Genomic DNA, 27,097 nt, shown 5'->3' with positions numbered 1-27,097 from the left:
TCTCTCTCTCTTTCTCTCTCTCCCTAATATGCTCCTATTTTGATTTAGTAGTACAACCAATACAATGAAAGGTGCCATCCAAACTACAAAGAAACCTAAATAACAAGCTCCTGGAAAATGAAAATACTTCCATGTTATTTGGTGACATCTTTTCTGCTCTATTGCCCTTATCACTAGTAAATCATCTCTGAAAATAAAAGGCAGCCTATATGGACATATATGTATTTAGGTGACCTAAATCATTATTCATTCATTCATTCATTCATTCAATAGTATTTATTGAGCGCTTACTATGTGCAGAGCACTGTACTAAGCGCTTGGGATGAACAAGTCGGCAACAGATAGAGACAGTCCCTGCCGTTTGACGGGCTTACAGTCTAATCGGGGGAGACGGACAGACAAGAACAATGGCACTAAACAGCGTCAAGGGGAAGAACATCTCGTAAAAACCGATGGCAACTAAATAGAATCGAGGCAATGTACAATTCATTAACAAAATAAATAGGGTAACGAAAATATATACAGTTGAGCGGACGAGTACAGTGCTGTGGGGATGGGAAGGGAGAGGTGGAGGAGCAGAGGGAAAAGGGGAAAAAGAGGGTTTAGCTGCGGAGAGGTAAAGGGGGGATGGCAGAGGGAGTAGAGGGAGAAGAGGAGCTCAGTCTGGGAACGCCTCTTGGAGGAGGTGAGTTTTAAGTAGGGTTTTGAAGAGGGAAAGAGAATCAGTTTGGCGGAGGTGAGGAGGGAGGGCGTTCCAGGACCGCGGGAGGACGTGACCCAGGGGTCGACGGCGGGATAGGCGAGACCGAGGGACGGTGAGGAGGTGGGCGGCAGAGGAGCGGAGCGTGCGGGGTGGGCGGTAGAAAGAGAGAAGGGAGGAGAGGTAGGAGGGGGCAAGGTGATGGAGAGCCTTGAAGCCTAGAGTGAGGAGTTTTTGTTTGGAGCGGAGGTCGATAGGCAACCACTGGAGTTGTTTAAGAAGGGGAGTGACATGCCCAGATAGTTTCTGCAGGAAGATGAGCCGGGCAGCGGAGTGAAGAATAGACCGGAGCGGGGCGAGAGAGAGGAAGGGAGGTCAGAGAGAAGGCTGACACAGTAGTCTAGCCGGGATATAACGAGAGCCCGTAATAGTAAGGTAGCCGTTTGGGTGGAGAGGAAAGGGCGGATCTTGGCGATATTGTAGAGGTGAAACCGGCAGGTCTTGGTAACGGATAGGATGTGTGGGGTGAACGAGAGGGACGAGTCAAGGATGACATCGAGATTGCGGGCCCGAGAGACGGGAAGGATGGTCGTGCCATCCACGGTGATGGAGAAGTCTGGGAGAGGACCGGGTTTGGGAGGGAAGATGAGGAGCTCAGTCTTGCTCATGTTGAGTTTTAGGTGGCGGGCCGACATCCAGGTGGAGACGTCCCGGAGGCAGGAGGAGATGCGAGCCTGAAGGGAGGGGGAGAGGACAGGGGCGGAGATGTAGATCTGCGTGTCATCTGCGTAGAGATGGTAGTCAAAGCCGTGAGAGCGGATGAGTTCACCGAGGGAATGAGTGTAAATGGAGAACAGAAGAGGGCCAAGAACTGACCCTTGAGGAACTCCAACAGTTAAAGGATGGGAGGGGGAGGAGGCTCCAGCGTAGGAGACCGAGAATGATCGGCCAGAGAGGTAAGAGGAGAACCGGGAGAGGACAGAGTCCGTGAAGCCAAGGTGAGATAAGGTATGGAGGAGGAGGGGATGGTCGACAGTGTCAAAGGCAGCAGAGAGGTCAAGGAGGATCAGAATGGAGTAGGAGCCATTGGATTTGGCAAGAAGGAGGTCATGGGTGACCTTAGAGAGAGCAGTCTCGGTAGAGTGGAGGGGACGGAAGCCAGATCGGAGGGGGTCTAGGAGAGAATGGGAGTTAAGGAATTCTAGGCATCGATTGTAGACGACTCGTTCTAGGATTTTGGAAAGGAAGGGTAGTAGGGAGATAGGACGATAACTGGAGGGGGAAGTGGGGTCAAGAGCGGGGTTTTTTAGGATGGGGGAGACGTGGGCATGTTTGAAGGCAGAGGAGAAGGAGCCATTGGAGATTGAGTGGTTAAAAATAGAAGTTAAGGAAGGGAGGAGGGCAGGGGCGATGTTTTTAATAAGGTGAGAGGCAATGGGGTCCGAGGCGCAGGTGGAGGGGGTGGCACTTGCGAGGAGGGAAGAGATCTCCTCTGAGGATACTGCAGGGAAGGATGGGAAAGTAGGGGAGGGGGTTGTTGGGGGGGAGGGGAGAGGCGGAGGGGTGACTTTGGGGAGCTCAGACCTGATCGTGTTGATTTTCGTGAGGAAATAGGTGGCCAGATCTTGTCCAGTGTGTGTTTACTCTTTAATTCTGGCTCCACTTGATAAATGAAGCAAAATGAAAATGCTGTTTAATGTTGAGACCAATGGTTTTCCAGTAACAGTATAAGTATATTTTAATTTAAATTTTCTATAATTTTATAAAATTAAAATATAATCTTAATGATATTTATTAAGTGCTTACTTTGTTCTAGGCTTTATACTAAGTGCTAGGGTAGATACAAACTAATCAGGTTGGACACAGTCCATGTCTTGCATAGGGCTCATGATCTTAATTCCCATTTTACGTGTGAGGTAACTAAGGCACAGAGAAGTTAAATGACTTGCCCAAGGTTGCACAACAGATTAGTGGCAGAGTTGGGATTAAAACCCACAAATTGACTCCCACAACCATACTCTTTCCACTAGGGCATGCTGCTTCTCTAAACTTGATATTATTGTTGCTTTTATGTTTGCACATACATTTTAGGTATTTAAATAATTTCTTCAAACTCAAAGAGTTTCACTCCAAGAATGTGAAATTAGGTGGAAAAAAATGTAAATTAATGATATTTACTGAGGGCTTACTGTGTGCAGAGTACTGTACTAAGCGCTTGGGAGAGTACAGTACAACAGAGGTAGTAGACACCTTCACTGACCACAAAAATTTACAGTCTAGAGGACAGCTGTCTTCAGTTTTTGATGCAATGCTAAAATCAATCTAACAGTGGCGTTTATTGAGCATTATGTGCAGAACACTATGCTAAGTGCTTGGAGTTCAATGCAACAGAATTAATAGATGTTTCCTGCCCTTAATGTAAAACAATAAGAATTGGGATATTTATTTATCAGTGGAAGTTTACTAGGCTCACTATTATAGACACAAATCCAGCTTTCTGGTCAAGTATACTGATGGCGTGCAATCAAATGATTTTATTTAATCGATGGTATTTATGGAGTGTTTACCATGAGCCAAGCACTGAAGTAGGCACTTGAGAAAATGCTATGCAGTAGAGTGGGTAGACACTCCCTGCCCACAGGAAGCTTATAGTCTAGTCCTCTTATAGATAGAGGAAATTGTTTAGAAATTAAAATCAAACTTTTCCCCCCCAAAACAAATTGAACCAAGCAAAAATAAACTACCATGCTAAAGGAGGGAAATTGGCTCTATTATAATTTGATATGTGTTGGGAGAAGATAATCATATTTCTTAAACACTTACTAGAGGCTGAACACTGTTTTAAGCGCTCGATCGTATTTGTTGAACATTTACTATATGCAGAGCATCATACTAAGCACTTGGGAGAGTACAGTGCTCAATCAATCACATATGTTGATCATTTACTATGTGCAGAACATTATACTAAGCAATTGGGAGACTACAGTGCAACAGAATTGGTAGACATATTCCCTTGCCCAAAAGGTGCACAAAAGTCTAGAGGGGGAGGCAGACACTAAAACCCAAGAGTGGGGTAAATACAAGAAAATCAGGGCAAGGAGTAAGATAGCCATTTTAATATATCTGATTAAGGATCTGCTATTTATGTGGGCAAAAAGCACTAGAAAATTGAGTGGCGGTCACCAAAGTCACATGTGAACTTACTGTAAAAAGCAATTAGAAATGTAGATCACACTACTCACCATTACACCAGGAGCATATCGGCTGCCATGTGGGAGCCATATGTAGAGCGTGGGCTAGGATGTGTAGAAAGCAAGACACCCTTTCCCTCAGGGGAGCACTCTGCTCCTCAAAGCGCCCCTCCCCCTTAGCCAGCTGGTCCATGGGCCAACCTCAGTGTCAGCCCCAAAGAGAGCTGCCTGCTTGTTGTCTGGATAGCTATAAACAAATGGCCACAGCTGTGTTACCAAACATCCGAAATAAAAGGCGTGTGGTGAGGAGGGCTGGCTGATGTTTGGATCAAGTCACGAACTGACAGCTTGAAAGATTTCAGCCAGTTGAGAGCAGTAGAGTGGGGACTTGTGGGATCTATTTTTTTTTTTAATAAAAAAGAACAAAAGCATTTCAAAAATGAAAGCTGGTGAACTTACATGTTCATATGCACAGTCATAAGGGACGGAAATATAAAGCATTACTTTACTACCAGTCACAATTCTGATTATCTTCTGATCTTTCCAAGGAATTAGCTAGTTTGTGGGATGAAGAACGTATAATGATTATAATATCTGTTTAGTGCTTACTATGTATGTGTCCACCACTTTTCTAAGTGCTGGGTTAGATACAATTTAATGAAAACATTACATGCGTAGGAAACAAAACACAATTGACCACTTCTTTATATGGGGTAGATGAACAATGATGAGTTTCTTTTTTCAAAAATGTTTTTCCCTTTTTGACCCATGCACTGTACACAGGCATGAGAAGCAGCAGGGCCTCGTGGAAATATCATAGGCCTGAGTTCTAATCATGACTCTGCCCATTGCTTACTGTGACCCTGGGCAAGTTGCTTAAATTCTCTGTGTGTCAGTTTCCTCAACTACGAATTGGGGATTTAGTATCTGCCCACATTCCTAATTAGACTGTGATCCCCAGGTCGGACAGGAACTGTCTCCAAACTGATTAACTTGTATAATAATAATGCTGGCGTTGGTTAAATGCTTACTGTTTGCCAAGCACTGTTCTAAGCGCTGGGGTAGATACAAAGTAATCAGTCTGTTCCACGTGGGGCTCACAGCCCTAATCCCCATTTTACAGATGAGGTAATTAAGGCACAGAGAAGTGAAATGGCTGCTCAGGGTTACACAGCAGACAAGTGGCAGAGCCGGGATTAGAACCTATGACCTCAGACTCCCAAGCCCATGCTCTTTCCACTAAGCCACACTTTCTACCCCAGCATTTAAAACAGTGCTTGCATATGCTAGTAGTTAAGAAATACTGCAACAATTGATACTTTTGAGTCATTGAATCTCAGTCTTCTGATTGTTGTTGGTATTATATCCTTATATCCTTTTATTGCTTATTGAGAAGCAGCATGGCTTAGTAGACAGAACACGGGCCTGGGAGTGAGAGGGACCTGGGTTCTAATCCCAGCTCCGACACCTGTCTGCTGTGTGACCTAGGGCAAGTCACTTAACTTCTCTGTGCCTCACTTACCTCATCTGTAAAATGGGGATAAGAGTGTGAGCCCCACTTTAGACAGGGACTGTGCCAGACCTGATTTACTTGTATCTAGCCCAGCACTTAGAACAGAGCTTGATAAATAGTAAGTGCTTAACAAGTATCATTATTGTTATTATTATTACTGTATGTGCCTGCCCCCTTTGACAGTACTATGAGCCTTTTCTAAGTTCAGGGAAGCCCAAGGTCTGAACTAATTCTCATGTAATTTATGCCCTGTGGCATTTCAGATATTACTGAGACTGAGATTTCTAAATATGAACTCTATGAGTTTGGAAACTTTGACAGGAACATGACTAGTTTTAGTGTTTTACCATGTCCATGGCTTTGCAGTAGTGACTGCTTCCAAATCTAGAGCAAGATATAATGTCTTTTTATTTTGTCAATCAATCAATGGTATCAGTGCCTACTATGGGAAGAGCATTATGCCACCTTCACCATCTCAAATAAGCAATTTGGTGGTGGTGGTGGTATTTGTTAAGGGCTTAATATGTGCAAAACACTGTTCTAAGCGCTGGGGGGATACAAGGTGATCAGGTGGTCCCATGTGGGGCTCACAGTCATAATCCCCATTTTACAGGTGAAGTAACTGAGGAACAGAGAAGTAAAGTGACTTACCCAAAGTCACACAGCTGGCAAGCGGTGGAGCTGGGATTCAAACCCATGACCTCTGACTCCCAAACCTGGGCTCTTTCCGAAGTAGCCTAATTGATTTCATTTAGGCTACTCTAACATCAAGTAGAGGGGAAAAAAGTGGGTTGGAGAAATTGAACAAGGCAGAATTTTTATTTAGTGAGTTTTTGTAGTAAACGATCAATGGTATCTATTGAGCACTTTCTTGAGGGCAGAACCCTGCATTGTCCCTGATACAATACATTACAACAAAGTTGGTAGACATGTTCCTTGCCCACACGGAGTTTACAATTTAGAGGGGGAGACAGACAATAAACTGAATTTTGGATGTGTGCATAAGTGCTATGGAGCTGAGCGTGGGGGGGAATATCAAATGCTTAAAGGGTTCTTTTTGGTGTTATTAGACTCTTCTGGAATCTGGGGACTTTGCTCTTTCCCCACTTTGGTATCTTTTCATTCCTGATTGTATCTGGAGTCAGACAACTTTTCATTTTAAAGAGAAATGTCCTGGTTCACATAAAGGTCAACTGGCAGCTTTTCAGTAAGACAAAGAAAATTGGAAAAGACCCCAAATTACCTCTAAATAGCGAGACATGTTTTGGCTGAAGCAATGATTGGTAGTGAAACCATGTTCACGTATTGATCGTTTGAACTATTATGGAATGAGTGTTGCCCAAATAAATGAAACCAAATTGGTTATCTCGGACAGGTTAAATAAATTTTAGTCAAATATCCATTTTTCTTATCTCTCCTTTAATTTTCCAAAGTAGTTTTGGTTTGGCTAACTAGTGTTTATATACTTGGCATTCAGCATACCCCTTCTGGATGAGCCTAGCCTTTATTTAAACTCCCAAGCCAAATTCATTTCTATACTTGTATAGACAAGATAAGACAAAACCAGGTGTCTCTGGACTTTTCCAGCTGCTTATCTTACATTCTTTGTTACCCTCTGTTATGAGATTGCATGACACCCATACTTAACCTCAGCTCAGCCTCAAAGGAAAGTCATTGGATTTAGGAAGAAGAGGACACATTTCAGCAGGTTTAGAGCCCATCACAAGGAATTGATAGGCAGTGTTCAGGGTCTTGAGGTGGGGCAGCATCTGAGAAAAGGCCTCGCTCAATAGCCTTAGCATATAGGTCCATTAACCCCTTGCAAACATTCACCACATAGCCTCATTACCCAAATATACATTATATTCTCCAACAAACATGCACATATCCTCCAAGAGGCCTTCCCCGACTAAGTCCTCATTTCCTCTTCTCCCACACCCTTCTGTGTCACCCTTGCACTGGAATCTATCTCCTTGATTTATTCCTCATTCAGCCCCACGGCACCTAGGTCCATATCTGCAATGTATTTATATTAATGTTTGTCTCCCTCTCTAGATTGTAAACTCACTGAGGACAGGGAATATGTCCACCAACTCTGTTACAGTGTACTCTCCCAAGTGCTTAGTATAGTGCTCTGCACACAGTAAGCACTCGATAAGTATGATTGCTGTAAATATTAATTATAATATGCAAAAAGGGAAAAATGAAATAATTGCTACAACCTACAGTGGTGCTTAGATCTAGATATAACATCTATATGAAGTTTTCACTCTGCTTAGTCAAAGAAAGTTCTTTAGCTTGGAGACACCACCCAGGAAGTGATTGACTGAAGATAATGGGTCATAGAAGGAGTGAGGATGGGAATGAGAACAGAAATGAGGGGATGGGTGGGAGTTTGGGGAGGAGGAGGAGGAGGAGGGGGAGAGCACTGGAAGAGGAGGGAAAGATTGGCCTGACAGCCTGGAGCTATTAATTCAGCTGGGAGAGAGACAAATAATAATAAAAATGGTGTGTGTAAATTCATTCATAACATTTTTTGAGCAAGTAGTGTACTCGAAAAGGGAATGGAACTAAAAGGCAGTGAGGATTCGAACCCAAGGTGGTGACACAAGTAAGGAAAGTAACACTCAGAGACAGTGTTGGATAGATCAGAAAAGGAAGGAAGGTGACCGAGTGCCCGTTCACCTGTTCACCTCCAGAGAGGTACGAGTGACACAACGGCCCCCCTCTCCTGTTTGGCTGTGCCTTTATTTGCAACGTATAGGAGAAGTAGCCAATCACAAAAGAACTCGGACAATGTGTTTTCTTCAGTGATAAAAGAGACTCTTCAAGCAGGCCTTATCTGTTTTGGGTAAGAAGCAATCTCCTGTCCAAGCAGGCCTTATCTGTTTTGGGAAAGAAGCAATCTCCTGTCCCCCGGAATTTGGAATTTGCAGATGTGATATACATCCCACCTGAAATGGGGGACTTCCTGAGACAAAAACAGAGTCATTTAGATCAAAAGCTGCTATGCTCAGAATGCTGTTTTTAACAAGTAGTATGTGCAGAATACTGAACTAAGCATTTAGCAAAATACAAAAAAATAGCCATGTTCCCTGCCCATAACAAGCTTACAGTCTAGAGTGTGAGACAGACATTCATATTAATGAATAATGTTTCAAACACTGTTCTAAGTACTGGGGAAGGTATAAGATCATCAGGTCAGACACGGTCTATCCCACAGAGGGCTCACAATCCAAGAAGAAAGAGCAGCTATGGTGACCTATGGGGAGAAAATCCAGATGTGGAGAGAATAAAGTTGGGGCCAGACCCAAGGTTTCTATAGTGGGAGCAGGAGCTGGTACAAGGCAGTGAAGGGTGAGATCAGGTAGGAACAAGGACAGAAACAGGATGTGTTTTTTTGTAGTACAATTTGCTTTCTGTGAATCTTCAGTTCTAACTGTTCTCTCATTGCTCTCACATACTCTTTCCACGATGAAGATCACACACCTCCTCTTTGCTACAGAAGCAAACTCCTTCTTAAATTCCTCCCAGTCTGATCCTCCCATTGTTTGGTCCACTATAATGTTTCCCAAATATTCTTCTCTATGCCTTTGCTCTTATGTCAACTTTATCCCTCATTTCCCATTATTCACCGAGTTTCTCTTGGGAACACATCTAATTGCAACTTTTGCTATCACTCTGAGGCTATTAATTTTTTCACTTGAGTTGATGTCCACTTGCCTTTTGACTTGCAGGATGTGTGGCAAATAATAATAATAATAATAATAATAATAATAATAATGTTGGTATTTGTTAAGCGCTTACTATGTGCCGAGCACTGTTCTAAGCGCTGGGGTAAACACAGGGGAATCAGGTTGTCCCACGTGGGGCTCACAGTCTTAATCCCCATTTTACAGATGAGGGAACTGAGGCACAGAGAAGTTAAGTGATTCGCCCACAGTCACACAGCTGACAAGTGGCAGAGCTGGGATTCGAACTCATGAGCCCTAACTCCGAAGCCCGTGCTCTTTCCACTGCGCCACGCTGCTTCTCCAGCAGCAAATATAAGGGATGTAGAGTCTGGGGGCAGGAGGTGGGGAGAGAAAGTGAGAGAGCACGCGCGAGAGAGAGCACACACACACTGTGGTCAAGAATGAGATCTGAAAAGCCTCCTGCTAGTAAAATGTTTCTCTACGTATGCAAAGTTGGAAATTCAATTTGGCATCAGTATGTTCATATGTGCAAGGTTAGGTGGCATTCCAGGATTCTCTGCCACTAGATTTTTAAGCCCCTCCCTAGTTGTAAATTCCTTAAAGGCAAGGATTGGATTTATCAACTCTGTTGTACTGAACTCTGCCAAGAGCTCAGCCCAGTACTCTGTGCTGTAAGTACTCAATAAATACCACTGATTGATTTGTAGGCCCACAACATGTTGCCCCTGGAGCCCCAAGCCTGTTGGCCAGTGACAAGAAATAACATAAGCAAGGAATCAGAGGCTGGAGAGCCTATAGCTTGGGAGAATCCAAGACAACAAATCAGATGATGGAGAGCCTTGAGGCCAATTATAAGAAGTTTTTGTTTGATGCAGTAGTCTAGGAGTTAAATAATAATCCTCTGGATTTAAGTCATGGTCTTGTGGATGCAGTGTGGGAGTGCAAATGGAAACCCGAGTTCTAGTCCAGGCTCCACCACTTAGGCTACTGTGTGACCTTCTGCCTCTAGATCTTAAACTCCTTTGAGGACAGGAGCTATTGTAGTGTACTCTTCCAACCACTCAGTACAGTGCTCTGCACACATGTAGGTGCTCCATAAATACTGCTATTTGAAAATGCATTTAATTTATCTGTCGTTTTCCTCATTTGTAAAATGGATATAAAATATCCACTCTCCTTCCATCTTAAGCTGTGAGCCCCACGTGGGATAAGACTGCCCAGTTTGATTACCATGTCTCTTCCCCAGAGCTTAGTACAGAGTTGGGCACATAGTGAACAGTAAATAAATATTATTATTATTGTATCACTTTATAATAATGATAATTGTTGAGCATTTACGATATTCCAAGTACTATATTAAGCACTAGGGCAGACACAAGATAATCAGATTGGACCCCTTCATGCCCCACATGGAGTTCAGAGTCTAAGGGGAAGGGAGAACAGGTAGTGAATCCCCATTTTGCACAGGAGGAAACTGAGGCACTGGCAAGTTGAGTACATTTTTCAATGTCACATAGTAGGCAAGTGGCAGAGCCAGGATTAGAACCCAGGTGTTCTCACTCCTAGGCCCATGCTCTTTCCACTAGATTATACCGCTTGCCTTATACTCCTAAGAGGCAGGGGTTGTTTAGTATGATCTCTTAATGATAATAACAATAATCATAATATTTGTGGTATTAAATGCTTACTGTGGGCCAAGCACTGTACTAAGCGCTGGTGTAGATACAAGTTTATCAGGTTGGATAGAGTCCTTGTTCCCCATAGGGTTCATAATCTTTATCCCCATTTTGCACATGAGAAACTAAGGTCCAGAGAATTGAAATGATTTATCCAGGGTCACACAGCAGACAATTGGTGGAGCTGGGATTGGAACCCAGGTCATTCTGACTCCGATGTCCATGATCTAACCAATAGGCCACATTACTTTTCTTCAGTACTTTCAAGTTGTAAATTTTTGAAATTTTTTTAAAAAACCAAAACTGTAGATGTACAGTTATTTTTGCACATTTTTTTCTTTCTATTGATTCTGGACCATTCCAATCTGTTATGCCACCATAGAGGCCAAATGCTCCATGACCACAGAAAGCAGGAGTTGGTTCAAACTCAATTCCCAGGTGCATCGAATGACTTCATGATCAATCAGCGGTGTGGAAGGCAAACTGTCAGCTTGCATTTGTGTTTCCGATTCTCATAGATCTTTACTAGTTATCTGACGGGCCGCCCTTCTCTCTCCTTATTTCTGTAGCATAAAATCCTGGGTGGATAAGATGCAGGATGACCTCGTTACACTGGCAAGAACAGCAAGTGGGGTGAACCAGCTTGCTGAGGTAAGTAAAAACCAAAACCTACCTTTAGGGAGGCTTGAAACTTTTAAAATTCTTGGTTTGCTTCAGCAAGAAAGAGGAATAAATGGAATCTGACAGGCTAATACACTCTTTGGGCATTAAAGTTTATAATGTTCTCTTTCTTGACATTAACTGGACTAGAAAAGCAAAAAGCAAATGTAAAAACAAACAAAAAAACTCATTGATTTATTTTGAATTCCAAGCCTCCACTTTTATTTCTTATTTCATTAATTATGCAGTGCCAGGTATAATCTTAAGCATTATAATAGCCTCAGAGTAATTTAGCTCCCCTGAAGAATATAAAGGTGTGAATGGATTTTAAAGCTTTTAAGAAATTGATTTCCACGACAGCACATAATCCTTTCCTCTTGTACAAAACCACCAATGTACAGACATTTGTACTTTTAGACTGGAGTCAACGTACCAAGATTTTGGGTGTTTAAGGGGAGAGTTGTTGGGACGATGGGGTAATTTTTTTTTGTTGCCCTGCTTGGGTTGGATTTTTCACCAATTATCTCCAGGATATGGTCTGTTGTCTTTCTCTGTTTCTGGTGAAATAGGTTGTTAATCCCCTCATGTGGTCAGTGGCAAATGGAACATTCTCAGGCTGTTTGCTCTCTGGCATGTGGGGTCTGACAGTACCGACTGTCTTGATGTTCAGTTGTCGGGTACAGGATGAACACCAGCACCTGCTGAGGCGGGGAATTCTACTCCTTTGATCTTCATGTTTCTATAGTATAAATGCTACACATGCACGCATGACCCATGTGCTGAAGTGGACCCAAATACCTCGTCTGTCCTTTGTAGTCCATTTTCAACAGTGTCCCCTAACTCCATGCAGCCCCAGGCTCAGCAGGTTAGAAGATGGGTTACAAATTTGAATTCTCCCCCCTTCATACCCTAGTAGAAAAAAACAACAACAAACGCTCCTGCTGATCAACTGTTCTTTCTGGCCACTCTCCCTCCCTTCTTAACACCCCAGCTACTCTTCCTTTCTTTCGAGAAGCCATCGAAAGCTCAGAAAAATTCCTTCCTATTCTGGCAGCTGTGTAACTTTCATCAACAGTGTGCACCGCACTTCCCTGCCGAGTCCTGTCATGACCTCTAGGGCACCTCCACCAGGAAGAGAGAATATTTAGGAAGATGATCTGGGCAGAAACACAGAAGGAGAGTGCTGTAGATTAAGGGATCATTGAGGCTCTTAATGCGATAATATAGTTAGGACATGATGAGAGTTTCAACCAGGGTCTTAGCTTTTTGGGCTTTTAAGGAGAGACATATCTGACAGGTGTTTTGGAGGGAGAATTGACAGGATTTAGCAGCTCATTGAATGTGGGAGCTGAAAGAGATGTGGGGAATCAAAGTTGCAGATTTCTGGGACAGGTAGGCTGTTATAGATGGAGTAGTGAAAATTGGGGAGAGGAAGAAACAAAGCTAGGCAGATGGCCAGAATGAAAAGAGCCCTCCTGAAGATGTCCTGTGAAACCTGGAAAAAGAAGTCCACTGATATATCTCAATAAATGTTCACCCTCATTTGGCACAAATTCTGTACCAACACACCCCAACAATAAATCCTAGGAAGCCTAAATGGAGAGATAAATATTATATGCTATTTGAAATATTCTAAATCCCATTTTAATCACACCATGTAGATACTCCTGACGGACACAACAGATTTTTTGCTTTTATGACACGGAAAAGTATGAATGTCCAAAGAGTTCCCAGGGGCAAAGTGAATAACGAAATAGGCCAAGTCCAGACAGAAATCATTTCATTTCTTCCTTTGCCAGCACTTTGGTAGAGGTGCTAATGAGCAGTAAAGTGCTAATGGATGAGCAAAGCTAGAGGTTGAAAGAAGCCAGAAATCTAAAAAATTCACAACCCAGAGAGCCACACCCTAAGTAATCAGGAGCTGATTATACAGTGCAATCAATAAATACTATTGGTTTATTAAACAGGACTACAGGAAATCATTAATTAGTTAGTCATTATTTTTGGAGTATCTGTCATGGGAATAGTACTGTAGTAGGTGCTTGAGAAGACAAAGTTAAATGGAACTAAAGACAAAATCTGCCTGTAAGGAGCTCACCACCAGGAAGAGGAAACAAGTACAGAAGCCATTAACAGTTGAACTCTGAAGTAATGCAGCTCAGTGAAATCACTGAGGTTCCTAAGAATCTGGTGTTCTAAAGGTATTTTTTCATTTGATTGTCACTGTAGCTAGCTCTTCCCTAATCTGACTGCAGTCCTCAATTAAGGCCTAAGTCCCAATTCAGAGGGAAGATGATTTGGGGTTGTTTACATGGCAAGGTCCTATTTATACATCCCAGTGGCATGCTGTCTATTCCTGGATCTCCAGTATGGGCTGAAGAATCCTGATAAAACAGAAACCCTTGGACTGACAGTCCATGTGCCACATCATTCATCTCTCTTTACATTACACTAATTAGTACAGTTCATCTCCTTTTTTTGTTGTGGGTGATGATCACATCTGCCAACTTGATGGCTACGTGACCTTGGGTAAATCACTTACCTCATCTGGAAAATGGGGAGTAATTCATTAATTCACTCAATCATACCTGAGCTATTACTGTGTGCAAGGCTCATACTAAGCACTTGGGAGAGTACAATATAACAACAAACAGACACATTCCCCGTCCACAGTGAAATCTTAGAGGGGGAGACAGACAAACAAGTCAGGGCGATGTAGAGGGGAGAGGGAGAAGAGAAGAGAAGGGCTTAGTCAGGGAAGACTTCTTGTAGTTAAATACTGTGAGCCTCATGCGGGACATTAACTGTGTCCAACCTTGTTAACTTGTATTTACCACAGACCTTAGTACAGGGCCTGGCTCATAATAATCACTTAAATACCCTTTGAAAAAACAAACACAGACAAAAAGTTACAATGGTATTTTACTTTCTCAAGTGCTTTCTACAATGCTCTGTACACAGACATGCTTGATGAAAACCACTAATTGATCAATTGATTCAGGCAGTACCTTGAAGTATTACGGCATATATAATAGGGCAAACTCACAGTGATGACACAAAACAGAGACTTCATTCTCCAAATAACATGCATTACTAATGAATTAAAAGGACATACCCATTGTAATTTTGCAAACCAAGAAGAAAACCAGAAAATTCCAATTTTGAGGTGAGGAATAAATAAAACTGTTATAAATGAATCTGCAAGTCACTTAACTTCTCGGTGCCTCAGTTCCCTCATCTGTAAAATGGGGATTAAGACTGTGAGCCCCACGTGGGACAACCTGATTCCCCTGTGTCTACCCCAGCACTTAGAACAGTGCTCGGCACATAGTAAGCGCTTAACAAATACCATCATTATTATTATTATTAAGTCTGCAAACATGGAATCAGTCACACAAACTTCACAGTACTGTAGAACTACTGTAGTAGTTGTTGAGTGCTTTCTGAATCCAGTATACACTCCTAAGAGTTTGGGCTAGTACAACAGAAAAAAAAACATGTTCCCTGCCCATGATGAGATTAAAATTAGTATTTCTCTAGAGGAGGAAAACCTTGATAAAAGACCTATAACTCAGTCAAAAAGAAAAAAATCAAGAGTTGTGCCATGTAGTCCTCTATATTCCTGCTAATAAGAAACCCCAAATCTGTGATAAGTGAAAATGGTGCAGGCCCATCGTGAGTAGAAAAAATGTAATTGATATTTTGAAATCTATATTTCAGATGCAAATGCAAAATTGAGTGCTCCCCAAAACCTCCATTCTCCAGAGGTGGGGAACCCCTGCATCTCACCTGAATTATATTCCGGGAGACTTGATGTCATTATCCAACATGGAGACTCTGAGTCACAGTTCCAAAGTGGTAGTAGCCAGACCACATCCAGTCGAAATTCTCCTTATTTGAAGCCCTTCACCTAATTTTTCTGTGAAATATTCTTATCTAATGACATTTTGCAGTGCTCTCTCTGCAAGTTTAAAAGGTTCCTTTTGGGTACAGGTAATAATAATAATGATAGTGGTATTTGTTCAGCATTTAGAACAGTGCTTGGCACATAGTAAGCACCTAACATATATTATTATTGTTATTATTATTGTTATTAAGCTCTTACATGTCAAGCACTGTCCAAAGCACTGGGGAAGATAAAAGATAATCAGGACAGACACAGTCCCTGTCTCACACAGGGCTCAATCGAAGTAAGACAGAGAATGGGTATTCATTCATTCAGTCATATTTATTGAGAGCTTACTGTGTGCAGAGCACTGTACTAAGTGCTTTGGACAGTACAGTACAACAATAAACGGACACATTTTCTGCCGACAGTGGGTTTACAGTCTAGCGGTATTGAATCCCCATTTTACAGATAAGGAAAACAAGCCCCAGAAAAGTTAACTGACTTTCCCAAGGTCTCACGTCAGGCACGCGGCTGATCTGGGATTAGAACCCAGGTCTTCTGACACGTTTTTGAGCTAAGTGTGTGTGTAGTTGTACAGGCAGGTCTAACTATAGCCTGGATAATAAGGCCAGGGAGTTAGCTGTTGATGTATGAGGGGAGCCTCATAAATATGGCGGCCTTGGCAAAGTGAATCAGTGAGTCTTTAGAAGATTCCATATAAGGCACTAACTAGAAATGTTTTAAAATGCTATAATGGTTAGCTCTTGTATTATGCACAGCCAAAAACTGAATAAAACAAATAGCCTAATGAGATATTTCAAAGGTTAATTTTTTTTTTTCCCTGGGGATAAAGTTCTTGAGGATTCTGATCAAAGAAAGAACTGGAGGATTTTTTTCTGGAAAGTCCCCAGGTTAATAAGGAGAATGGAACACAGGCATCATTTTCTCTATTACTCTTCAATTCTTACTTTTAGCTGTATTTCCAAAAAGTGAAGGAGGAATTCTTATGCTGTTCATTCATTCAGTCATATTTATTGAGCATTTACTGGGTGTAGAGCACCATACTAAGTGCTTGGGAAACTACAATGCAACAATAAATGGACACGTTCCCTGCCCACTGTGAGCTTACAGTCTGGGAGGAACGGGGGGAACGGAGAGAGGACAGACATTAATATAAATAAATTAAAGATATTGTTGAACCCATCATTTCTAAAACATACTGTAAGTGAATATGGGACTTGTCTTTCCAATCTACTCAATTATATTTGAGTGCCTATTGGATGCTAAGCACACTCTTCCAGTTCTCAAATAATTGAGGAAAGATGAAAACAACAGAAACACAAGCACTTAGTACAGTGGTCTACACATAGTAAGCTCTCAGTAAATACCATTGATGATGATGACTTATTCCACTGGTGTCTCTTTGGTCACCACTTTTTAATTCTAAAAGCTAGCCAAGGAAAAAATATCAGAGCAGTTAGCAGTAAGCAGGTTACTGGAGGTCTGCCCAAAAAGCAGGATTTTTTTTTAATAAGTCTTTATTAAGTACTTACTATATGCCAGGCATGGTACTGGGTTAGATTTGAGATAATCAGGTTGGACCCAGTCCCTGTCCCTGAGAGAACTCACAGTCTTAATCCCCATTTTACAGATGAGGTAACTGAGGCACAGAAAAATTAAGTGACTTGCCCAGGGTTACGCAGCAGACAAGTGACAGAGGTGGGATTAGCACCCAGGTCCTTCTGACTCCCAATCTTGTGACCTATCCACTAGGCCATGCTGCTTCTTAGGGTTGAACCAGGCCTTGTTTGTGCTTAAATTCTCTACTCACGAGATAGTACAACTACCACCAGGAAGTGTGCCATAGAGGAGATTTGCCAGACACGTGCCAGCCATCTGTTGGCCACGTGATGGATTCCCTCATCTCACTCTTCCAGCCACAGATTCATTCACTTTCTCTTTTTCCAAGAATCTTGCCAGCCAGAGTCTCATCCTATGCTACTCTAGAGGAACCCTCCCCAGAGAGCCATACTGTAAGCCCATGTTGCCCTGAAGAATTGTGATTTGGATTTTTCATGTGGCTTCAACCTGTTTATGAAAGGCAGACCCTTCATTGTTCAACTGAATTTCATAGCAATTGCTAAGATCATAAGGGGCGGTAAATTACCTCTGGGGAGAATCGGTAGGGGAATTTCCTTCCACTAATGGTTTGCAATCCATTTTCCCTGTCAGCAATTGTCAAGCAAATGAGCACAGCTATGATGGAATTATAACTGTTTGCAATTTATGGTTCCACCTGCAGATCTATACAAAGTACAAAGACCTGTACACCGTGGAGCCAAATAACGCCCGGCAGCTGGTGGAGATTGCAGCCAGAGACATAGAAAAACTCCTGAGCAACAGATCAAAAGCCCTGGTGGTGAGTGTGTATCCGGTCAATGTCTTCCATCATTATCTATGAAAGAAAACAATCTGTATGGGTCATTTCAGGGGATTTTTTGCATTGCTTGCCATGAAATTTGATAAGATTTGATGTGCATGTGATCTATGCAAACGGTTCATGATATGGTATATTCAGGGTTATGTTTTGTCTTATTGGCATTTGGTGTCAGTTGCCTTGGCGTGCGCATTACTCATTCAACTTTGGCAGGGCAACTGAAGTCATTTGACAAGTGGTTTGAAAGGACAGTTGTGGGTGAAAATGCCAGGGTTACCTAATTATCTGCTTTTTGAGGGAATATGAATGAAGAGTGGAAGGTATTTTACTTTTTAAAGATATGGTTATAGAGATAAATGCATCTGGCAGAAATGATATGTTTGCTTTGGGAGTTGGATGAGTTTACCTTCTGGGTTAAAATTCTGGTAGAGGTAGAGGTGACCCTGTTCTTCAATCAAAGGTGACATCAAATCTGGAACAATGGGGCCCTGTTCTCAATGGGTTTTTGGCTATGCGGGTGAGAGTTACTATTTCCATCTCTCTCTGCTCACGACCCCCACTCCCCCCCACCCCTCAATTTTTGCCTATCTAGGTAATGTTTCAATGGCTGACTGAGGGGATGGACCAGTGCAGTGAAGAAGCTTACAAATAGGAACAGATGAGCTTCCTTGCAGTCTGAGTCACTGATGATGCTGTCAGCACCTGTCCTGTTTACCTGGGAAGGCTAGAGGCTTAGTACTTTCCCTTCACCCAACATTGCCCACTATCCCCCCATTCTGAGACCCACCAGGGTGCCAGTAGAGGAAAATCAGGGAGGATAGTACAAGGCTGGAAAAGCCTAAAATGCTTTCTTTCCTTAGGCTGGGTTTGTAGAAGGGAATAGTGGTGTATGGCTTCAAGAAACATTCTTCTTCTATTCATGAGGCAATTTCTACATGCTTAAAGTTTGGTTGCCCATGCAGATTTGAATGAGAAGGACATTTCCCACTAGAAAGTTTCATTTTCCAAAAATAGCACTTGGGTCTGGTTCAATGCCTGAATGCCATCAGAAAAACATTTCCACTTGACGGGCCTAAGAACCACTCTGACCTTTGACAGTGGGCATGTAAAGCATTTAAAGTTTCTGTGAGAAATTAGATGAGTATATGGGGGTACTAGAGTTCATTTTAATGAACTACCAATATAGTTTTCATCAATTAATAGTCATCTGTATGAGTTCCTAAATTGACTGTAGCCACTTTCAATCTAACACATTTCCAGTTTACATAAATCAAATGTTCCCTGATGTTCATTAAAATGAGAAATTACTGTACCTCAGTACTGTACCTCATGCTGACTTGATCCCATCATTCAACAGAGCCTGGACTTCCTTTGGGAAGCATCTCTTAAAGTTTAGCATAGTGGCCATTTGTGTTTTTTTTAATTGCAGCAGAAACAGATGTAATTGAAAACCACGGATAGGAGGAAAATATACTTCAGATTATTACAACAGAATCCTGCAAGTTCATTGATGTTCACTGTTATCATCATCCACTTTGAGCACCACTGTGTGCAGAGTGCTGTAGTAAGCTTCTTACTCTCCTGCTAGTTTTCCTTCTCCATAGCCTCCTTCTTGTGAAACAAAAACACATATGGATAATTACAGGATTGACTTAAAGTATACTATGTAAGTGAATACTGTATAAGTGATTCAGGCTTCTGGTTGAGAGTATGAGATTGATGGAGTTGAGTCTAGTGGAGATGGTGGAGTGGAGGGTATGGATTTGTGGGTCAAGAGAGGTGAGGTTGGGTAGGGAGAGCAAATGGGCTATGATCACCTTGAAGAAGTAGAGGGGGTCAAGAAATGGAAGGTTTTTGTTGGGTGACACAATAGTTCTGCTAGGAGTGGATGTAAGGCAGAGAAGGGCAGTTGAAGACCTCTAGTCTTTAAACTCATTATGGGCAGGAGCATGTCTGCTAAGTCTGCTGTATTGTACTCTCCCAAATACAGTTCTCTGAACATAGTAAGCGCTCATTAGTTAGCACTGATTGAAGAGGTGGTTATTGGAGAGTGGGTCTTCAGCAGCAGGGAGGTTAGTGTCTGTACAATAGAGATAATGAGGTGTCCTAGATAATAATAATAATGTTGGTATTTGTTAAGTGCTTACTATGTGCAGAGCACTGTTCTAAGTGCTGGGGTATACAGGGTAATCAGGTGGTCCCACATAAGGCTCACTGTCTTCATCCCCATTTTACAGATGAAGTAACTGAGGCCCAGAGAAGTGAAGTGACTAGCCCACAGTCACACAGCTGACAAGTGGCAGAGATGGGATGAGTGGGTGAAGTAGATGGGGTGGAACAGGAGGAATTGCATACTTTATTGTGCTTAATACAGTGTAAGCACTCAATAAATGCTATCAATTGATAAAGTCCGTTGTATTTCCTCCTTTCCTTTCCCCTCTTCATATTAGAATACATACTTAGATTCGTTTCACCAGAAAATCTAATAGGATTTGATAAATCTTCCTTTTCATATTATGCTTTGAGTTAGGCTTGATATTAGTACCCATCCATCAGAATTACAAAATAAATTAAGGGACCTAAGGGTGGGTTTTAGGTATCATTAATTTCTGAACACCAACTGCCAGACATATTCATGTCTAGATGCAGGTTCATCCTTACCTTGCATTACTTACTTGCTTTGGTCACCTCTGAAAACTTGACCAGTTAAGAATTGCACCCTTTTTCTGTGAATAGATTGCTGTTCAGGAGTGAAAGCCAGCTGAGACCTCACCACTAGAACCTAGTGATTAGCTCAGCATTCTGGCTGAACTGGCTTAAGGTATTAATTAACAAGTTCTCCAGGGAATGTGTTGAAAGAAAACTGCACAAGAGCCAGCTGTGCCTCCTAGGAAATGTCAGGGACACAAGTCTGTTGTATCATTGTTCAGACACCAGCATTGCTTAGAGTCTCCACTGAGTCATAAAAGTCTCTAGGCATCTTTGCAGAAACAAAGTTGGGATAAGGTTATGATAAGCAAATATTGGTGGTGACTTTCCCAGTAACAGCATTACTTGTTTCCCTCAGGTTTCAAGGGTAACTTTAATTAAAAATTAATGCATCCATTATGAAGCTTTGAATATTTTAATATACCCTTGCTTTTACTTCAACATTGACTCATCTAGCTAGATGATGATGCGATGACAATATCTGGAATCCTAATATGTTTCTGTGGAGGGTTGGATTATTTGGATTTGCTTAATTATCTTTTCCTCCCATTGATTTCTCAGTCAAGTTATGGAATTTCTATTGAGTGTAATAGACTGGTCATTTCTACTTGGCCCGGATCATTTCAGCCTTGAGAAACTATTTTTTCCCCTTCTCTGAATTATATCTTCTGATGAAGTTTAGCTTTTAAGGAAAAATCTTTTAAATAACTTGAGCAAAATGGTTCCAAAAATCCGGTTTTAAGAAGTGATAATTGTTTGGACTATTGAGTATAGTATAGGGAGTATACTATAGTATAGGGAAATAATTGCATACAAGATTCTGGATCTGTGACATCAGTAAACATTTTACTGAGCAAGATTGTGACTTTACTTTGAAACTAAGCTTGCTCTGATCAGCACTGTCCCAGCTTCCGGAATGTGGCATACTCAATCAGTGATATTAGATGAAATGCTTTTGGGTGCAGGACACTGGTACTAAGTGCTTGGGAGAATACATTAGAAAGGGCAGACATGCTCCTTATCCTCAAGGAGCTTACAATCTAGGAAGGATGACAGACAGGAGAGTAAAATACAGGTAAGGAAAAAACAGAGTATAAGAATATGTACATCAGTGCTGTGGAGATCAGTCAATCAGTTGTGTTTATTGAGTGCTTATAGTGTGCAAAGCACTGTACTAGATGCTTGGGATTTATAAATACAACAGCGCTGGTAACACATTCTGTACCCATAGGGAGCTTACAGTCTGAAGGATAGGGATAGGGTGAGTATTAAAATGTTTAGGGGTTGTGGACTTAAGTGTAACACAGAGGGGACAATGGGTTGTTTTCACATGGTTGTTTTAATTTCATAGGTATTCAATGGTCTATTTTTGTTTCTTTAATATATTTTGTTTAATATTTAAAAGAGGAGCCTGACAGTGGTTTACGCAGCAAAAATGGCTGTAAATCCCCAGCATTGGCTGGGCCATTTCACTAAGTGCATGTGAGGGGAAAAGAAGCTGCCTAGGCATGGGCTCTTATTAAAATGGGTATCAGAGAAGCAGAGTGTAAATCAGAGAATCACAGGGCTGGAAGTGATTCTGAGAGTTCATATGGGCTAGTACTCTGCCTCCAGGCAAGTGAGTGCTTAAATCATTTCTCCCAGATGTCCCTTCTTGTCCCTTGTGTAGATGCTAGAAATTCTGCCACCTAACTCACTAGCCTGGCCCAACCCTAAAACACAACTCCCTCCTCATATCTAGCCAGTCTGTCTCTCCAGTGACAATTTAAGCCAGTTTCCCTCTCTGTCCAATCTTCTTAGACAGGGTGAATTTTTTGCCAGCAGAAACTTTCATATCTTCAAAGATGATTATTAAGTGGCTCCTTAGCCACTCCAGGCCGGATAACTGTAACTCATTCGATTTCTTCTCATAGACCACTCTTCCCATCCTTTGAATTCCTTTGTTCCTTCACTGGGATTCTCTCTCATTTCTCCATGTCACTTTAAAAATGAGATGAATGAATCGGGCCAAGGGCTCAAACAAGAGATGGAGAAGCAGCGAAGCCTAGTAGATAGAGTCAGAAGAACCTGGGTTCTAATCCTAATTCTAATTCTACCACCCGTCTGCTGTGTGACATTGAGCAAGTCACTTCACTTCTCTGTGCCTCAGTTATCTAATCTATAAATTGGGGATTAAGATTGTCAGCACCACAGGGACATGGATTGGGTCCAACCTGATTATTTCATATCTACCTCAGCTCTTAGTACAGTACCTGGCACATATTAAATGCTTAGTAAATGCCATAAAAAAGTTTATCTAAAGCATAGAGCTTGCTCTGACATGCCCAGCTAATGACCAGAATCCCCAGGCACATCAGCTTTTTAAATTCAGACCTCTTTTTACTAACTAGCACTCAGTTTGTGGTTGACTATGACCTCTTGTTATGTCTTGTTATTGAAAGCGAGTGTTGACTTACATTCATGGATGCAGGCTTACCATCACCAGTATCATCTCAGAACTATATTTTTCTATTACTATTATCCTGTATCTGCGATATGGTGTTTATCCTTAACCATAGCACCATTCTTGGTAAGTGCTTTTGAACTGACACTGATACTTAGATTTCCTGAATGTTGGCAGAGGGATACCGGGGATGTACCTGCTTCCTGTCCATAAGATGATCTTAATATAATGCTCTGATCACTATTTTCTTTAGCTAAAATGTCTTCCCTCTCTCACTAGACTGTAAGCTCTTTGAGGGAAGGGTTTGTCTACTAACTCTAGCATCGTCTCCCAAGAAATTAGAAATAACAATAATTATGGTATTTAAGTGCTTGCTATGTGCCAGGCACCATACTAAGGGCTGGGCTGGATACAAGCAAATCAGATTGGACAGTCCTTGTCCCACATGGGGCTCACAGTCTTCATGTAATGCACAGAATAAGTGCTCTTTAAATACTACTGATTGATTAGTTGATTTCAATAGTATTTTTTATTCAATAGTATTTATTGAGCGCTTACTATGTGCAGAGCACTGTACTAAGCGCTTGGGATGAACAAGTCGGCAACAGATAGAGACGGTCCCTGCCGTTTTACGGGCTTACAGTCTAATCGGGGGAGACGGACAGACAAGAACAATGGCACTAAACAGCGTCAAGGGGAAGAACATCTCGTAAAAACAATGGCAACTAAATAGAATCAAGGCGATGTACAATTCATTAACAAAATAAATAGGGTAACGAAAATATATACAGTTGAGCGGACGAGTACAGTGCTGTGGGGATGGGAAGGGAGAGGTGGAGGAGCAGAGGGAAAAGGGGAAAATGAGGCTTTAGCTGCGGAGAGGTAAAGGGGGGATGGCAGAGGGAGTAGAGGGGGAAGAGGAGCTCAGTCTGGGAACGCCTCTAGGAGGAGGTGATTTTTAAGTAAGGTTTTGAAGAGGGAAAGAGAATCAGTTTGGCGGAGGTGAGGAGGGAGGGCGTTCCAGGACCGCGGGAGGACGTGACCCAGGGGTCGACGGCGGGATAGGCGAGACCGAGGGACGGTGAGGAGGTGGGCGGCAGAGGAGCGGAGCGTGCGGGGTGGGCGGTAGAAAGAGAGAAGGGAGGAGAGGTAGGAAGGGGCAAGGTGATGGAGAGCCTTGAAGCCTAGAGTGAGGAGTTTTTGTTTGGAGCGGAGGTCGATAGGCAACCACTGGAGTTGTTTAAGAAGGGGAGAGACATGCCCAGATCGTTTCTGCAGGAAGATGAGCCGGGCAGCGGAGTGAAGAATAGACCGGAGCGGGGCGAGAGAGGAGGAAGGGAGGTCAGAGAGAAGGCTGACACAGTAGTCTAGCCGGGATATAACGAGAGCCCGTAATAGTAAGGTAGCCGTTTGGGTGGAGAGGAAAGGGCGGATCTTGGCGATATTGTAGAGGTGAAACCGGCAGGTCTTGGTAACGGATAGGATGTGTGGGGTGAACGAGAGGGATGAGTCAAGGATGACACCGAGATTGCGGGCCTGCGGGACGGGAAGGATGGTCGTGCCATCCACGGTGACGGAGAAGTCTGGGAGCGGACCGGGCTTGGGAGGGAAGATGAGGAGCTCAGTCTTGCTCATGTTGAGTTTTAGGTGGCGGGCCGACATCCAGGTGGAGACGTCCCGGAGGCAGGAGGAGATGCGAGCCTGAAGGGAGGGGGAGAGGACAGGGGCGGAGATGTAGATCTGCGTGTCATCTGCGTAGGGATGGTAGTCAAGGCCGTGAGAGCGGATGAGTTTACCGAGGGAGTGAGTGTAAATGGAGAACAGAAGAGGGCCAAGAACTGACCCTTGAGGAACTCCAACAGTGAAAGGATGGGAGGGGGAGGAGGCTCCAGCGTAGGAGACCGAGAATGATCGGCCAGAGAGGTAAGAGGAGAACCAGGAGAGGACAGAGTCCGTGAAGCCAAGGTGAGATAAGGTATGGAGGAGGAGGGGATGGTCGACAGTGTCAAAGGCAGCAGAGAGGTCAAGGAGGATCAGAATGGAGTAGGAGCCATTGGATTTGGCAAGAAGGAGGTCATGGGTGACCTTAGAGAGAGCAGTCTCAGTAGAGTGGAGGGGACGGAAGCCAGATTGGAGGGGGTCTAGGAGAGAATGGAAGTTAAGGAATTCTAGGCATCGATTGTAGACGACTCGTTCTAAGATTTTGGAAAGGAAGGGTAGTAGGGAGATAGGACGATAACTGGAGGGGGAAGTGGGGTCAAGAGCGGGTTTTTTTAGGATGGGGGAGACGTGGGCATGTTTGAAGGCAGAGGGGAAGGAGCCCTTGGAGATTGAGTGGTTAAAAATAGAAGTTAAGGAAGGGAGGAGGGCAGGGGCGATGGTTTTAAGAAGGTGAGAGGGAATGGGGTCCGAGGCGCAGGTGGAGGGGGTGGCACTTGCGAGGAGGGAGGAGATCTCCTCTGAGGATACTGCAGGGAAGGATGGGAAAGTAGGGGAGGGGGTTGTTGGGGGGGAGGGGAGAGGCGGAGGGGTGACTTTGGGGAGCTCAGACCTGATCGTGTTGATTTTCGTGAGGAAATAGGTGGCCAGATCATTAGGGGTGAGAGATGGGGGAGGGGGAGGAACAGGGGGCCTAAGGAGAGAGTTAAAGGTCCGGAACAATCGGCGGGGGTGACGGGCATGGGTGTCGATGAGGGAGGAGAAGAAGCTTTGCCTGGCGGAGGAGAGGGCAGAGTTAAGGCAGGAAAGGATAAATTTGAAGTGTGTGAGGTCGGCTTGGTGCTTGGACTTTCGCCAGCAGCGCTCAGCAGCTCGAGCATAGGAGCGTAGGAGGCGGACGGAGGAGGTGATCCAGGGCTGTGGGTTAGTGGAGCGAGAGCGGCGGAGGGAAAGGGGGGCGAGAGAGTCGAGATGAGTAGAGAGGGTGGAGTTGAGAGCGGAGACCCGCTCGTCGAGAGTGGGAAGAGAGGACAGGGCGGCAAGGTGAGGCGAGATGCTATTGGAAAGACGGATGGGATCGAGAGAGCGGAGGTCTCTGTGGGGCAGTAGCCAAGATTTGCAGGGGGAGGGAGTGTGAGAGATGAGGCAGGTGAGAAGGTTATGGTCAGAGAGAGGGATTTCAGAGTTGGTGAGGGAGGAGATAGTGCAGCGGTAGGAGATGACGAGATCGAGGGTGTGACCGAGTCGGTAAGTGGGCGCAGTATGGTGGAGGAGGAGGTCGGCAGAGTCGAGGAGGGATAGCAGGCGGGCGGCAGAGGAGTCGTCGGGTACATCCGTATGTATGTTGAAGTCTCCAAGGATCAGAGTGGGCAGAGAGAAGGAGAGGAGGAAGGTGAGAAGGGGGTCAAGGTGGTTGAAGAAGTCGGAGGTGGGACCGGGAGGGCGGTAGATGACGGCGACAAGTAACTGGAGTGGGTGGTAGAGGCGAATGATATGGGCTTCGAAGGAGGGGAAGGAGAGGGAGGGGGGAGGAGGGATAGTGCGGAAGCGGCATCGGGGCGAGAGGAGGAAGCCGACGCCTCCTCCCTTACCGGTGAGTCTGGGGGAGTGGGAGAAGGAGAGGCCTCCGCCGGAGAGAGCGGCGGCGGAGACCGTGTCTTCGGGAGAGAGCCACGTTTCGGAAAGGGCGAGGAGGAGGAGAGAGCGGGAGAGGAAAAGGTCATGGATGAAAGGTAGCTTGCCTGTAATAGAGCGGGGGTTCCAGAGGCCACACTTGAAAGGAGCTGTGGGTGCAAGGGGAGGAGGGGGGGAAGGGCGGGGGGAGGGGAGGGTTTGGATGGGAAGGAGGTGGCGGGGCCCTGGACGAGGAGAGGGGGATGAGGGGTGGCGGTGGGACAAGAGGACTGGGATGGGGCATGGGTGGGGAAGAGAGAAGGGGGGAGGGGGTGAAGAGGGGGTTTGGTGGGGGGAAGAGTAGGGGGAGGGGGAAGAGGGGTAGCGCTGGTAAAGTGGGGTTCTAGGGCGGGGGGGGGCGGAGGAGACAGAGGAGAGAGCGGGAAAGAGCTGAGCGAGAGAGGGGAAGGGGAAGGGGAAGGGGAGGATAGGAAGGGGCGGGAGGGGGGAGGGGGGGAGGAGGGACATGGCGAGGCCAGAGAGGTGGGTGGCAGCACTGACAACAATAAACAGTAATAAACGAAATCAGTAATATAGCAACCTGATACAATATGATACAATACAGTGGTGCT

At 43.9% G+C, this 27,097-nt stretch overlaps 1 protein-coding gene across 5 annotated transcripts in view; it reads left to right on the top strand.

The window, feature by feature from the left end:
* CACNA2D1 (calcium voltage-gated channel auxiliary subunit alpha2delta 1) overlaps positions 1 to 27,097 on the top strand; it is a 439,415-nt gene that overhangs the window by 68,617 nt on the left and 343,701 nt on the right. For all 5 annotated transcript variants that reach the window (XM_029077600.2, XM_029077601.2, XM_029077599.2 and 2 more), the window contains exons 2-3: positions 11,345 to 11,426; positions 17,627 to 17,743. In XM_029077600.2, the coding sequence (XP_028933433.1) occupies positions 11,345 to 11,426; positions 17,627 to 17,743 (199 nt within the window). The remainder of the gene's footprint in view (positions 1 to 11,344; positions 11,427 to 17,626; positions 17,744 to 27,097) is intronic.

This window comes from Ornithorhynchus anatinus, chromosome 13 (genome assembly GCF_004115215.2).
Source record: "Ornithorhynchus anatinus isolate Pmale09 chromosome 13, mOrnAna1.pri.v4, whole genome shotgun sequence".
Taxonomy (NCBI): Eukaryota; Metazoa; Chordata; class Mammalia; order Monotremata; family Ornithorhynchidae; genus Ornithorhynchus; species Ornithorhynchus anatinus.
Note: the sequence above shows the minus strand (reverse complement) of the source record. Positions and strands in the feature narration are given on the sequence as shown.